Raw genomic sequence first — 16,640 nt, 5'->3', positions numbered from 1 at the left:
ATTCCTTCCATAGCATGAAACAGCTGCCAGCATCCTCCCATGCTGCAGCCAGCCTCTTCCACTGATCTCCTTACACTTCTCTGCTCCTAACTGGTCCTCTCAGCTCCTGTGGCTCCCCTCAGTCCTGCTCCTCCATTAACCAAACAAACTTAATTCATCCTCCAAAGCCTTCCTCCCCGAGGAAGCCACCTGCTCCCTCCTGCGGGCACCACAGGGCCTCGAACACATCTCTGCTCTGGTGTGTACAGCACCGTACCAAAGTGCCCGGTCATGTCCATCCACCGCAAGTCTCTAAGTCCCTCAAGTGCAGGGGGAGTGCCTGCTTATCACTGCACCCAGTGCCTCGGGAAGTTCTGGGGCATGTGGATGCATAAGAAACATTTGTTCAATAAAAAATGAATGAAATGAATCTGCCACAAAATACACACTGAATAAATGTTTATGGAAAGAAGAAAGGAAGGAAGGAAAGAAATCCATCTCTATATCCTAGTGTCTAGGATAAATATATCTCTATATCCCTAGTGCAGGGAGTGAGTGAGTAATGGTCCTTGGTATTGCTAGAACCTAGTACAGTGCCTGGCTGGTATGCAGGTATGTAGTGAATATGGGTCCCTAGTCCCAGGTGGTTTTCAGAATTCAGAGCTTTTCCATTCGTAGACAGATAATTCAGTACATATGCTGCATATTATGTGATATGTTCAGGGGTGGGGGGATGGGGCAGCACCCCAGCCCCCACATTAATATGCCCACAGAGAAACATATGGTGGGATAAAGTGAATGAACGTATAGCAACAATAAAGACCAATGGCTACGTATCGGTCTAGGTCAATATTGGCTGCCATGTGAGTTACAAGAAACCTTTGGGTTGTCAGCGCGATTTGGATGTTGAGATTGTGGATAAGGGATTGCAGAGCTCTGCTTAGTAAAGATCTACTAAATGAACGAATGAGGAAGATCTGTACCCCCAGAGCTACCCCTGTGTGTGACCCAAGGAGGTTTGTGAAATGAATGGATCTTGGAGAGTCAGGCTCACTTACCAGGATTGAGTGTATCAACTGCAGGGCGAGGGACTTGTTGGAGCCCCCGAGGATCTCAGGAAACTCCTTCTGTGGAAAGAAGCAGGTGCCCCCTCTGTGAGCACAGCAGGTCATCAGAAGGGAAACTGGTCTCCCTGAGGGCCCAGACACCCACCTTTCAGAGGGGAGGCTGGCAAGAGCAGGAACCCTTTCAGCCCCCAGGGGTCCATGTGTAAGGAGCAGCCTCAGTGGGTTGGTTGAGCAACGAAGTTTCTTCTCCTCCCATTTGATAAGAGGCAGCCATTCCCTGTCATACCTGCAGTCCTGTGGGAGCTGAGTGGCTGCCCTGTGGAAGGCCATGTTATGGACTGAGTGCGTCCCCTACCAAATTCCTATGTTGAACACCCAGAATGTGACTGTATATGGAGAGAGGGTCTTTAAAGAGGTCCTTAAGCTAAAATGAGGACAGTAGGGTAGGCCCTAATCCAGTCCGATTGATGTCCTTATAAGAAGAGGAAATTTGGACGTGCAGAGACTCCAGGGGTGCGCACGCATAGGAAAGACCTTGTGAGGACACAGCAAGAAGGCGGCCACCCGCAAGCCAAGGAAGGCGGCCTCAGAGGAAACCAAACCTGCTAGCACCTTGATCTTGGACTTCTAGCCTCTAGAACATTGAGAAAATAAATTTCTGTCGTTTAAGCCACTAGTCTGTGTTATTTTGTTATGGCAGCCCTAGGAAACTAATACAGGCCACCACTTGGCTTCAACAGCAAGTTAAAAGAGAGGTTGAAAATCTCAAAACTAGTGGTTTATTTATTGCTCTCTTTCTAAAGACCTCTGTCATTAGAGTCTCAGAAGCCCGCAGTTGTCAGGGGCAGGCAGCTTAGTGAGGCTGCAGAGAGGATGGTTAAAACCACAGGGGCTGCTTGGTACAGAGTAAGAGCTACGAGCAATTGTTTTTAAAATGACCCTTCCCTAGCCAATATCACAGCTTAAAAACATGAGGGGGTAGAAGTAGTATTCACTTGTCAAATGAATTTCTCTGGTATATTTTCTGCTGAAAATCTTGGGGTAACGAGTCATGACAGATATTTAAACATATCTGTCTTCTCCCAGAGTCATTGAAATAATCCACAAGTACATTTTAACTACAAGAACCCTCTATGTACGTTCAGGAGCTAGGATTGGTTTTTGGAGATTTCCTATGGTCTCAAACAACCAGCAATGGTCACACAGAATGACAGTACCCATGCAGCCTCTTGTGCATGCAGACCTGGGCACCAAGTTCTGGTCTCCCACTTGAATAATTCCAATATCTAACATTTACTGAGCACTTAGACTATATGCCAGGCTATCTGACGTGTACCTGTGAGGTGGGTAATAACATTAGCCCTATTTCATAGATGAGGGAACAGAGGTTCAGAGAGGTTAGGGAGCTCCCTAAAGGTCACACAGCAGATAAACAGAGAACTCAGCATTTACAGGCAGAGCCTAAATACACAAAATCTATACACTGCTGTCTCCTCTCTAGCTAAGAGTCACATTAGTCTCAGTTTCTTTAGCTGCAAAATGGGGATAATAATGCCTGTTTGCAAGTTGCACAGACAACATGCACTTGGCTTATGGAAGGCACTCAGTCACAGTGGTTATGGTGGCGTGGCTATTATCAGTAGCAGCTGCCTTCCTTTTTCTAGCACAGATCCAGAAAGCATTAAAAGACCTAACTTAAGCCACAGCCTGTGACTCAGTTGCCTCATTTACAACGAGGGAAAAAATCCCCAACCTTATTTACCCCAAAACATTGCTCTATGTGTCAAATTAATAATTACCAGAACATGCCTTTAACAGCTCAGTGAACTCAGGGTTCTGATTCTGATTCTAACGTGTCACCAACTAGCCTTGTAACTCGACAAACTTCTGTATTTCATAACCGCACTTCCCCCAGCTTGCAAGGTAGAGGTTGGTCTGCAGAAATGAGCTTTGATATATTAAGAATTGAGCACTCCGCTCTTCTGAGGACAGACGAAAAGCTTATTTCGAATGGGGAGGGTCTTCTCAAACTACAGGGTCAAGAAATCATGGCTCCTACTCAGCATTCAGGCCTCAGCTCAAATGATCCCTCCTCAGAGAAGCCTTTCCTGACCCCTGCTTCCCTCCCTAAAGAAGCCTCCTCTTCCCAGTCTGTGTCCTTCCTAGCACTTAGACTCTCTGAAACCATCCTTTCAATCTTACATGTCACCCGTCTCTCCCCTTGAGAATGTAAGCTGGAAAAAAGCAGGAACCACGTGACTTGCTCACTGCCGAATGCTGGTTTTTTATGAGTGCAGGGCACACAGTAAATGCTTGGTTCATACTTGTTGAATGAATGAAACAATTCAATAATTTTGCAACTTGCACTGCCTTAGAGAGCGTTCTTGGAAATCAAATACCAGAACCAAGGCTGGACATGAGAGTGTAAAGGACTGAAGTTTTCTAAACCTGTATGAGTTTCACCTTTGAGGTAGTAGCAGTGCTTATTTGAAACAATCATTTGTAATGTTTTGAACAAAGTTCAAATGGGTCCAATCCTCTCTTATTTTTTTGTAGAGTTGTTTCTTTAAACCTATACGAGGAGCAGGGTGGACACTTGCTACGGCTGCCCCCAATCCACAGTTCTCTTCCTTCAGAGAGAGGAAAGATGAGAAGTACACCCAAGCTGCGTACTTGGGTGATGGGCTCCAGCCCTCATAACTGGGTGAAATCTCTGGGAGTACCCAGTGTGAAGCAAACAGCTGCCTCACTGCTGAGGGAGCAGAAGGAGGCACAGCAGGAATTCTTACCATGGGCAGCAGGAAGCCACACTCGGGGTTATTGACTCCGATGATAGAAGGAACTGGCTTAAATGATTTTTGAGCCAATAGGTCTAACGGGTCATGAGGAAAGAAAAAGCCATCAACCACTCGAGTGAAAGACTTGGTTTTCTGAAATAAGGAAGAAGAGAAAAATCGGCAGCTGTTTCTCTTCACGAAATCTGCTGTCCCCAAACCCTAGCCTAGCTGGGCCAACCCACTATAGCAAAGGGCATTAAGAAGGGAAAAATAAGCCACTCTTGGCCCATCCCAACGCCTCAGTGCTGCCTGGCCAGCTCTGCCATTCATTTAGGCAAAGGGGCTCACCTTTTCTGGGCCTTAATTTCCTCATCTGCTAAATAGGGATAATAACAGTAATAACCTAAGAAATATAACACCCCTGCACAACGGTTCTCAGAGCGTGGCTCCTGGATCAGCAGCGTCAGCATCGCCTGGGAACTTGTTAGAAATGCAAATTCTCATGTCCCATCCCAGACCTGCTGAATACAAAACTCTGGGGGGTGCAGCCCAGCAAACAGCCCTCCAGGAGAGTCTGATGCATGCTCAAGTGTGGAACCACCGGCCAAATGCAATGGGCAGAGTGGTGAGGGGAGGGGATGGCCAGGGTAGTGTGGGTTGGTGTGAGCATCTTCCTGAGGCGTCTTCCTCAGCCCTGGGCCTTGGATCTGGATGGACATTTCTTGGGTCTTAGGAAGCAACACCTGGCTCTATTCATGATTTCTTTTTAGGTCTCTGTTCTGGGACTGGGGGTAGAAGGGAGCACACAAGAGAGCTTTCACACTACACTGGGTCAAGAACTTATTACCCATTTCCTGGACCCTAGTAAAACTCACAGCAGATTCTCAATCCATGCCAAATAACTATCTAACAAATGTTAGAATCGAACAGGTAAGGACCTCATTCTCTCAAGGACTACCAGAGGGTCTCAAGATTGGAAGATTAGACATAAAAGATCATCCAGTCCAATGAATCATTCTGTGATTGAAATTTGTCAGCAGTCATGTAGACCCTCTTGCATACCTACAGAGGTGGGTATCTCACTGCCTTCTAAAGGAGCTGGTCCTTTTTCAGACAGCTGAGTTTTTAGAAAGTTCTTGGTCATCTCAAGCCAAAATGGCTTCCCAGCTTCCAGCTCTTGATCTGGACTTTAGTTTCTAGTGGCCTGTGGAGCAAATGTGGTCTCTCTTCCCAGTGAGATGCCTTCAATGATATAGAGACAACCTTTGTATTTTGTTGGGTCTTATCCAAGCTAAGCAGCACCCTGGCTTGTCAATGTCCTTAAATTACCTATAAGGGTTCTATACGCCACATTGCTTTTTTACAGCCGTTATTATGAATCCCCAAACCCCATCTGTCCAAGTCCCAAATCAAACTAAATAAGAGAGTGGTAGGATTTGTCTACCACTCCATTCAAAGGGTAACACTGTCCCCAAACTCTCCCCTCCCTCTTCACCTGGTTGATGCTCAGCAACTCCTTGGAGGATTTTGCCCACAGGCACTGTAGCAGGGCCACGGAGTCTGACACATTGCAAGCACAAATATCTGCAACCATCTGCAACTATTTCCAGAGAAGGAACAGGTCAGCGCACAGGACTGAAAGCCTCCAGGAAAATGAAAGTTGGAAAATGTCCTCAATCCAGCCCCAGGCTGTGCTTTCTATATGAAGTCCAGCCTGCTGCCTCTCCCCACCCCCATGTGCCCATAATGGAATGCACACACTGAGGACAGGTTGGCACTGCATCATCCTTATGCTCTTGCCTGACCCTCCTTGTCATCTTTAGCAACCACCAGAGCTGGATCTATCAGCTTATCAGCTCTGCTCCAGCCCCACCCCAGCCTGGAACATCTGAACATGCCCTGAGCATCCTTTTTCTGTCTCTACACCAATTCCATTCATTCTTTGAGGCCCAAGTCCCATCTTTTCCAGGATATTCTTTTAGATGATTGCAGCCCCCATGAGCCCCTTCCTCTTCTAATCTCCTGTTACTCCAAGTGTCCTCACCTCCTCTACCCAGCTCTTCGCTAAACTCCTTCTTGCCCTGTCATTGGACTTCCCACATGTGTAGAACTTGTCCCTTGAGAGTGGTGGTCCTCACTCTTCTGGGAGTCATGGATGCTCTGAGAATCCAATGGAAGCTACAGACCTTCTCTCTGGAAAATGCACAAACATAGAGTCTCCATACAACTGTAGGAGTTCTAGGACCACCTCTCCAACTCTCCATGGATTCCAGGTTAAAAATCCTTGCCATAAAAAGATTATAGTCTTCTCAAGTTAGTATATGTCTTCTCCACTTATAAACCCATGGGTCTTAAAATAGAGCAGGGAAAACAATGAACACTCAATATGTGTGTGGCGAATGCACAAACTAAAAAAAGCTTGATATATCATGTTACCAAAATCAATATTCCCTGTGTATTGAGCGTATTTTTTTTTTTTTTACCATATTATAACTCCATGTTCCCACTCTTGGTGTAAGTTGTTATTTTCTACAAGGTGTTTAAGAAAATGCACCACTAAAGTGAATAATACCCAGGAGATGGCTCCACAGTCCAGGGCTTAATTAATATTCATTGAATGAATCAGCTCATTCGTGAACTCATTCATTCAGCAAACATTTATAATCACCTAATATACACCAGACATTATGCTGGGACATGAAAGATATAGAGACCTTGGTCTCTAGGTCCTCTTATCTGGTACAGCACTAAGACAAGATGATAGATGACAAATATCTAGAGCATATGCCTCACTTCCCCCTCACAATCTCATGCCAGACAGCATTTATCAGTCACAGCATTATTTCACACTGAGCTGGAAACAACCTCAGAATCTTTCTTAACATAGTACTCTAGGTGGAGTAGATTTAGTACAGGAGAAAAGCCGTACATAATACAGAGGACTGAATTATATATCACAAGCAAAGAGTAATGGATAAGATGTAAGAACTATTACACATATGCTTATACACACACACATGCACACACACATACACACTCAGGCACACCAGCAGTAGTGAATTGCGTACCTGGACCCATCTCCTATTGAACCAGCCCTTCCATGGAGCAACAAGGGTCACCTTGGGCCAACATCAGATCCTTTGGTCATGGTCAGTAAGGATAGCCAAGCACATGGTCTATGAACACCTGAGCACATTTCTCTCCTGACCAAGGAGAGGAAGCTGGAGAAGAGTTAACAATATACCTACATCATCATTCCTCTTGTAATCAGGGGCCTTCAGGTAAGGGATGATGGCCACCCCACTCTCCATGATGGCTCTGTGGAATAAGCCTTTGGCCATGGGGGACAGAATCTGGAGAGAGACACAGGAGACCCAGGAAAAGTTATCCAGGAGGCTCCCCACCTATCACACACAAAACCCAGCCCTTCTTTAAAGAAAACTTCCCAGGGAGCCTTCTTAAGAGCTCTAAACTTAGAGGGAAAAAAGTCCTGGTTTGGGGGTTTCAAGGACTAGCTGCGAAGGTTTGGGCAAGTTTTCTAACCTCTCCGAGTCCCAGGTTCCTCATGAACTTGGAGGTCAAGCATTCTGCCATGGGAGTGCTAGCTCCTTCACGCCCCCGTCCTTGAAATGAGACTGAGCCCCCAACTCACGATGTATTTGTGAGGCTCGAGGGAGGCAATGTGTTTATAAGTGTTTGTTCAACATGAAAGCAGCCATTAGATGTGAATGACTCATTGTCCTCATTTTTGTCACCTCAAAAATGAGGTGACACCGAGGTTCCTTCAAGTCCCAAAGAGAAGAACTCACAAGGCTGGAAACACTTATAGCTCCTGCTGACTCGCCGAACATGGTCACGCAGTGTGGGTCCCCACCAAAGAACCCGACGTTCTCCTGGACCCAGGTCAGGGCAGCCACCTGGTCCATGAAGGCCCAGTTCCCCGGTGCGTGCTTGTCCCCTGTGCTGTGGACAAGAGGCAGGGTGAGAATGCTCAGTTGGCTGCTGTCTGCTTCTCACAGCCCAGGGAGTGGGTTGCAGAGGCCGTGGGCTGGTGTCAGGGCATCGCCACCTCAGCTGGAAAGGAGCTGAGAGTCAGAGGCCTGGGGCAGCTGGGAAAACCAGGCTTAATTCTCACCCTCTGCTGGGATTTGGGTTTCTTTGAGAATCTGATGATAGCTCCACACCCCAGAAAAATGCACAGACGATCTTATATGTGCAATTCAGGGTAGTCATAGGCTCCCCTGAATCCATAGTTTCCAGAAAAGTCCTGCTCCTGAGAGTTGGTCTGCACCAGGAAGCAAGACCTCCCTGGGCACAGGGGTTCCAATGAATGACTAAATGAATAATAATGATAATAATAGCAGCTGCTGCAGCATCGTGCACAATGCTGTCCCAAGGGCTTTACAGCTGATGCTCCTATAATCCTCTCACACTGTGAGGTAGGTGGTGCTGGTCTTTATCCTTTATCCCTCTGGGTCCTCTCTTCACCCTTCTCCACGCTGTTCTCAAAAGACTGACCTTTATGAACTGCGGCCAGTGGGAGACACCAGCGGGGGTTCAGGGTGGGATACTGAGGGACTGGGAAGTTTATTCTGGCACCCCATGCCCCACCACCCTCTGCTGGGAAGTGGTTTGGGCACTGGCTGCATTTCTCTGCAGCCACAGCTCACGTCACTCCCACACCCATCAATGATATCTGCAAGCATGTTCTAAGGATATTGATGGATTCATCGTTTCCTTCTCACAGACAGGAAATGAGGCACAGAGAGGTTAAATCCCTTGTCCAGGAGCTAGAAAGTTGCAGATTTGGACCATGCTCCTAACCATGTTCCATGCTGCTGTCCCTGCAGAATAGCCTGTTTCCCAGGATGAGTGGACAATTAATGGGGAAAAACACAGAATCAAAGAAACGCCTAGACCAAAACATTCGTGTGGTACCCACCATGTATGAGAGTAACCCCGGGATCATAGTCTACTCCTCCTCTGTCCTCCAGTCCCCCACACCGCTCCTCCCCTTGGTTCTCTTCCTCTGTCCATGACCCCTGGGCTGGCCCTAACTCCACCTTCTCTCTCCCACAGCCTCCGCATCTGCTCCGCATCTGGTCAGGAGCCATGTAGGCCCTGCCAATTTTACCTCCATTCCATCATAGGTCCCACATTGGTCCCCATTCCTCCATTTCTGTTTATCCTGATTCATAATCTGGTCACTTATGATCTGGGTGACCTTGAGCAAGTCACTTAACTTGCTTTGCCTCAATGTTCTCATGTCTGAATGGGGCTAATAACGGTGCCTGCTTCACATGGTTGTTGTGAAGACTGACGGTGCAGGCACACAGCAAGTGCCATGTACATGTTAGCAATCCTCCGGCCTGCTTCACCCCATGAGCCGCACCTATGCTGTACAGCAGCCTCCCTACCGGACTCCCCATCTGAAGGCCAGGCGCCCCTAGCCCAGCCTGCGCTCTGCTCTGGAGTGACCTTCCTATTATACTGCTCTGCAGGGCACTCCTGGGTCCCTCCTTCTTTAAAAAAGTTTTTTTTAATTAATTAATTTATTTATTTTTGGCTGCGTTGGGTCTTCATTGCTGTACGTGGGCTTTCTTTAGTTGCAGCAAGCGGGGGCTACTCTTCGCTGTGGTGCGCGGGCTTCTCATTGTGGTGGCTTCTCTTGTTGCAGCGCATGGGCTCTAGGAATGTAGGCTTCAGTAGTTGTGGCACGTGGGCTCAGCAGTTGTGGCGCATGGGCTTAGTTGCTCCGCAGCATGTGGGATCTTCCCGGACCAGGGCTCGAACCCATCTTCCCTGCACTGGCAGGCGGATTCTTAACCACTGTGCCACCAGGGAAGTCGCTTGTCCCTCCTTCTTTATCCAATAAAAACCAGTCACTGTGCACAACCTAATATTCAAGGTCTTTCCCAATCAGGCCTGTCCCTACCTTTTCATATCCATCTCCGGTTATATCCTCACCTACCTGTCTACTAGAACCCAGACGTTATAAGCAATTTTTGGAAAACTTTCTGTCGAAGGAATCTTAGGCAGAATCCCAATGTACAGACCTGCTAAAAGTGTAATCAGGGCACCCCTCTCAGGCCTTCTTGCCTCCACCGCAGCCCCATAGCCACCTCCCCGTGCTATGTGCTCAAAGCCCAGTTTGCAAATATTGCTCCAGGCCCAGATGCTGCTACATTTCTTTCCAACTTCCCAGCCTTTGCTCAGACAGCTCCTTTTGCCAAGTGTGCTTTCTCCCAACCCCTCCTCCCCAAACCCAACCTCATCTTTAAGGTGCAATTCAAATTCCACCTCTCTCAGGAAGCCTTGTTGGTTTCTGGCAGCTCCCTCTGTTTGTACAGCTCCGTCGCCTCTCACCCTCAGAGCATTACTCATGCCCTGCCTGGTAGGGTATTTGTGTCCCTGTGTTATCTCCCCCATGACACTGAGAGTCTCTCGAGGGTAGGATTCACGCTGGACTCCTTGCCACCTTCCCCGTAGTTTCTGACCGTGGCCTCTCGCTACTCCTTTGGCTCACACTGCATCCTGGCCAGGGCTTAGGTTCTGCCATGTTCTAAGTAGGATAATGAAAGTGGCCAAGAGCCCCAGCTCTATTCTGTGACCTCTGGGAAGTTGCTTCACCTCTCTGTGTCTCTATTTTTCAACTGTAAAATGGGAATAACAACAGTATGTTTCTCATAGAATTATTCTGAGGGTGAGCTATAATGGATGCATAGCAAGTGCACAACACCATGCCTGGCTCATAGTGAGCACCTGAAACGTGTTCGATGTTACTGGGGGAAGGGAAGCCATGCAATGGAGTGATTACTCTCAGGTGAGCACCTGAGGAGCCTTGATATGGGCCTTACGGCAGAGACTATGAACTGCTCACACACCCTGTTTCCTCACCTTCTAGGGCACACATCCCCCTTGCAGTTGGGTGTGGCTATTATGACTGAGTTCTACCAGTTGTATGTGAACACAGTGATAATCGCCACCTCCAGGCTGGCCCAGAAAGACCATCCTCTTCATGCTCTTTCTCCATCTGCTGTCCAAGTACAGCAGATCCAAGAGGATCTGGGGCCCTTGAGGAGGGCAGAGCCACAAGATGGAAGGAGCCTGGGTCCCTGATTGACCACACAGAAGAACATCTGTCAGTCAGAAACATTTGATTGGATTTTAGTTGAGTAAGAAGGAGATTTTTATTGTTTTAAGCCACTAAGACTTGGGGGTTTACATGTTATAGCCGCTAAAATTACCTAACTAATTTGGGCCAAATTTGTTCAATGTCATTAGAGGCTCATTTCTCCTTAGGGTGCTGGGCACTGAACCCCCTGTGGCTGCTATCCAGCTGCCCCTTGGGGATCAGGGGTGTCAATCACTTGGGGAGACTCACTTGAAGAAGCCGAATATTCCTAGCCGGTACTGGATAGCCACAACAAGCACGTCCTCGTAGGAAGTCAGGGCAGACCCATCGAAGATGGATGCTGAGCCAGTCTCGAAGGCACCCCCAGGGAGCCACACTATGACCTAAGGAGGGGAGAGGAGCTCTCCGGTCAGCCCACCAGGCACCCATATCCGCTCCCCATGCATGTTGGGACATTCTTTCTTTAGGGAAATATGAATGTCTCACTTTCCTTTCCAAACAGCATCAGAGGTTTTTGTCTTTTGAAGAAGGCCCAGGATTAAGCATGTGGCTTCTGGCATACGAGTGCCTGGGTTTGATTCCCAGCTCTGCCACTGACTAGCTGTGTGACTTTGAGCAGCTTCCTTAACCTCTCTGAGGTTTGTTTTTCTCATCTGTAAGATGTGAAGAATGAAAGTATCTCGTTTATGAGGTTATCATTAGGTTTAAATAAAATTCTTCATCCAAAGTCCATAGAACAATGTTGGTATATTTCAAGTGCTCAGAAAATGTTAACTAAATGTCTTTGAACTTGTTGACCCACAGGAGGATGGAAATCACTGTAAGCCATATATGAGAGGAAAAGCTGCTTTTCTAAGACTTTTCCCTACTTACAGAGAAAAGAGAGAGAGGAGGGAAAAATGGGAAGAGAAGTATGGAAACTTTACTATACTGATTAGAAAAACTGGGAACAGGAAACATCAAACATTCAAATGGTATTATCACAATTTATACTTAATAATAAATCCCTCCCCTTCTCTTTTTTAAGGTCATATTAGTGACTACAACTCTTGGGGCAGGAAAAGAGAAGAAAGCCACGGAGGAAAAAGGAGAGCTGGACAAAGCATTGGCTTTGACACCCGGATCTGCCACTTACTGTGTATATAAAATGGACCAAGTCACTTATGCCCTTCCTGTACCTCAGCTTCTTCATCTGTAGAATAGGTCCAATAATCCTCACCCACTGGGTTATTGTGGGGGTTAGAGGAGATAATGAACTGTGCCTGGCACATAGTCAGCCCTCAATAGGTGTTGCTGTTACGATACAATAGAGCGAGTCTCCATTGCAGTGGCAAGGGGAGAGAGGGTGATAGAGGTTGTGGTTCAAAATTAGATGGTAGAATTACCTTCTCCACACTTGTACAGTGATCTTTCACATTCTTAAGTGAAACATTTCACATTCTTACCTGACTTTCTTCATTGAAAACAGAAAATTTGAAAAAGGCATTTCTCCTCTTTAAAAGAGGATTTCCCAAGCTGAAAAATCAGAGTCCTTTGAAGCAGAGTCTTTTCTACATGTTTACAGACCATTAAATATCCAACAGAGGGGAAAAACAAAATAAAACAAAATCAAAGATCAAGTCACTGCCAATAAGGAAGAAATCAGAAAAGGAGATAAAGTAAATCTGTCATTAGAATGATTTTTTAAGAAAGTTATTGACATGTCAAGTGATTGCATTTCCCTTTTACCCAGTGGGGGCCTAGATCTGATTCCAGACATCCTGCCACTCAGCCTGGGTCCCAGGCCCAGAACCTGCCAACTGGAGCCCCCAGCAAGGCAGGTCTCCTTACAGGGAACTTGGAGCCAGTGTCCGCATGGGCCAGTGCATAGATGTTAAGGTACAGGCAGTCTTCCGACACGCTGAGTTTGGGATAATGCACCTTGAGAATGTGTTGATCTGAGAACAGCCACTCTGAGTTCTGGAGGCACCTTGAAAAAGGGAAGGAGAAACCCCCAGAGTTGCTGTCAGCAAACTTCCCTGGGAGGGACCAGTTCTTGTGACACACATCAGATTTACCTTTTACCATCAATGACCAGCTTAGAGCCTGACAGAGCAAGTCTTTAATAAATGTTAAGTTTAAAATTATGAATGTGCTTTTCTATCTAATTTGATAGTTAAAGGGGAGTTTTACTCAAATGTGGCCTGGAATAATCCAAACCCAGAAGAAATATTCAAAGTGATATTGGTTGAAAAACTGATGAAAAACATCAACCCACATATCTAAGAATCCCAACATATCCAAAACAGTATAAACACATGCACAAAAATTACACCTTAGCACATCACAATCGATTGCTAAAAACCAAAGCTTAAAAAAATCTTGCCAGCAGCCAAAGAATAAAATACATATTGGATTCCAGATGAAAACAATAAGAATGATGGCTAGTTTCATTAGAAAGAATGGAAGGCAAAAGATAACAAAATGATGAAAAAAAAGAGCATTGTCACTGTAAAATTCTTTACATAGGGAAAATATCCTTCAAGAATGAAAAAGAAATAAGTACATATTCAGGAGAGAATATGCTACTGGCAGACCCACACTGCAAGAAGGACTGAAGGATGTTCTTCAGGAGATATGGAGTGACATCAGAGAAAACGGACTAGGGAATTCCAAGGGCCCATCCCTTAACAAAAAACATATATAGCAAATTCTACATAACACAGCAGAATGCACATTCTTCTCAAGTGCCCATGGCACATTCTCCAAGGTATACCATTTGTTAGGCCACAAAACAAGTCTCAATAAAATAAAAAGGTTTGAAGTCATACAAAGTATCTTCTCCTACCACAATGAAATGAACGTAGAAATCAATAACAAAAGGAAATTCAGAAAATTCACAAATATGTGAAATCTAAACAAGATACTCTTAAACAACCAATAGGTCAAAGAAGAAATCACAAGGGAATTAAAAAATACTTTGAGATGAATGAAACCAAAGTACAACATATCACAACTTATGGGGTGCAGTGAAAGCAGTTTTCAGAGGGAAATTTATAGCTATAAATGCCTACATCGAAAAAGAAGAAAGATCCAAAATAGATCATTTAATATTCCACTTTAAGGGACTAGAAAAAGAAGAGCAAACTAAATCTAAAGCAAGCAGAAGGAAGAAAGTAACAAATATCAGGGTGGAGATAAACAAAATAGAGAATAGAAAAGCAATAAAGAGAATCAATGAAACCAAAAGCTAGTTGTTTGAAAAGACCAAGCAAATTGAAAACTAATAAACAAAACAAAACAAGAAAAACCTTTTCCTAGATTAATCAAGACAAAAAGAGAAAAGACTCAAAATACTAAAATTGGTAATGAAAGTGGAAACATTACTACCAACCTTACAGTATATTATTCAGGCTGAAGGAAAATGATAAATCAAATATAATGCAAATGTATTATGGAGTTCTAAGATGTACAAAAGTAAAAGATGTGACAAAATAGCACAAATGGGGGAGGTAAAGATAATTATGTTATATTAAGTTTCTTATACAGTGTAGTTAAAAAACTCAATAGCAGAGACCAAATAAATAAATAAATAAATAAGAATCATAGAAAATACTCAATTAATCTAAAAGAAAATAGGAAAGGGGAAACCACAAAAACAGCAAAAGAACTGATGGGAAAAAAATATATAGAAAACCAATAGTCAGATGATAGACTTCAGCCTACCCATATTAGTAAACATGCTTAATGAAAAGAGACTAAGCACTGCAATTTAAGACTGATTTTCAGTACATTCAGTACAGTAGATTTCAAGATGAGAATATCACCAGAGATAAAGAATATCATTTTTTTAGTAGATGAAAAAAAAAATACAGTGATCAGAAAGATATAAAAATCCTAATTGTGTATGTACCTAACAACAGAGTCTCAAGATACATAAAGAAAAAATTGAACTAAAGGAAGAAATGGAAAAATGTTACAATCATAATTAGAAGTTTTAACACAGCTCTATCTATATAATTAATAAAATAATCAGAAAAAATCAGTAAAGATATAGATTTGAACAACAGTACTAAGCAATTTGACCTAATTGACATATATTAGATGGACAACCACAGATTATTATTTTCAGGTGCACATGGAACATTTACCAACATAGACCACATGCTGGGCCCAAAAGCAAGTCTTAATAAATTGCAAAGTGTTAAAATAATACAGAATACATTCCCTGACCATAATGCAGAAATCAATAACAAAAATATAATTAGAAAATTCCCAAACACTTGGAAATCAAGGAATACACTTCCAAATTACCCATGGGTCAAAAGAAAAAATCACAAGGACCAATTAGACAATGGAGCTCAGGGGTTGGTGGGTTTTAGATAATATAAGTGTATTGACATCATCTATAGGAGCATGCTTACTTGAGTGAGACTGTTGTTGATTGGTTGGCACTCAGAAGTGTGTTTATTAAAGTAAGTTTGCCCCTGATGGGCTGATTTTCAGAAGCTAGGAGCTAACAACAATTTGTTGATTTGCAAAAGCACGTTCCCTGAAGCAAGTTGTCATTGATCAATTGAACAAGTTTAAAACCAGTTCTGGTGGTGACTTGTTACCATAGCTACACAAAAATCAGTCTGTTAGTAAGTCTGTTAGAACATGTTCATTTTCAATATGAAAAATCAATCTTTTTCTACTAATGAAAATCAGAAAATGAAAACTTAAAATGCTAATTATAATAGCATCAAAAAAATCAAATACTCAATATATTTAATGGAAGATATGAAAGACATCTGACTTAAAACTACAAAACATTGCTAAGAGGAATTAAAGATTTAAAGAAATGGAGAGGTAAATCATATTCATGAATTCAAGGATTCAATATTATTAAGATGTCATTTCTCCCCAAACTGATCTATAGAGTGAATTCAATCTAAGTGAAAACTCCAGCAGTCTTTTTTTTTTTTTTTTGGTGTAAATTGAAAAGCTAATTCTAAAACTTATATGTAAAACCAAAGGACCTTTAAAAATGTTGGAGGACTTACACTACTAGAAATCAAGACTTACTATAAAGTTAACTTGGTCCCTACCTCATCACACACAAAAATTAATTTAGGACAGATCAAAACGTAAATGTGAAAACTAAACTATAAAGCTTCTAGAAGAAAATGTAGGAGAATAGTCTTATGGTCTTAGAATAGGCAAAACGTTCCTGAGAGAGGATACAAAAAGGTACACATCAGAAAAGAAAAAAGTGGACAAATTGGACTTCATCAAAATTTAAAACTTCTGCTCATCAAGAGATACCATTAAGAAAGTGAGAAGACAACCCACAGACTGGAAGAAAATATTCACAATATATATATCTGACAAAGAAATAATATCTGGAATGTATAAAAATTCCCACACCTCAATGAGAAAAAGAAAGATTACCTAATTAAAAATAGACAAAAGACTTGAACAGTCTTCTTCTTTCATTTCATGAAAGAATCTATCCAGATAGTTAATAAGCACATGAAAGGGCACTCAATATCATTAGCCATCAGAGTAATGTGATTAAAACCACAGTATCATTACTTACCACCAAAAAGGTTAAAAATAAAAAATCCAACTATACAAAGTATTGGCAAGAATGCCAAGTATACATTGCTGGGAGGAGTTAAAATGGTAAAAACCATTTTGTAAAACTGCATGGCAGTTTCT

General features: G+C 43.6%; 1 protein-coding gene across 1 annotated transcript in view; it reads right to left on the bottom strand.

Annotated features, from left to right (window-relative positions):
• CES5A (carboxylesterase 5A) overlaps positions 1–16,640 on the bottom strand; it is a 31,522-nt gene that overhangs the window by 14,380 nt on the left and 502 nt on the right. Inside the window, exons 2-8 of the mRNA XM_067718403.1 lie at positions 12,789–12,927; positions 11,208–11,341; positions 7,633–7,786; positions 7,072–7,176; positions 5,319–5,423; positions 3,836–3,976; positions 1,038–1,106 (exon numbers count right to left, since the gene is read on the bottom strand). Of these exons, the coding sequence (XP_067574504.1) occupies positions 1,038–1,106; positions 3,836–3,976; positions 5,319–5,423; positions 7,072–7,176; positions 7,633–7,786; positions 11,208–11,341; positions 12,789–12,927 (847 nt within the window). The remainder of the gene's footprint in view (positions 1–1,037; positions 1,107–3,835; positions 3,977–5,318; positions 5,424–7,071; positions 7,177–7,632; positions 7,787–11,207; positions 11,342–12,788; positions 12,928–16,640) is intronic.

Source organism: Pseudorca crassidens, chromosome 20, assembly GCF_039906515.1.
Source record: "Pseudorca crassidens isolate mPseCra1 chromosome 20, mPseCra1.hap1, whole genome shotgun sequence".
Classification (NCBI taxonomy): Eukaryota; Metazoa; Chordata; class Mammalia; order Artiodactyla; family Delphinidae; genus Pseudorca; species Pseudorca crassidens.
This window is presented reverse-complemented; position numbering and strand designations above follow the sequence as displayed.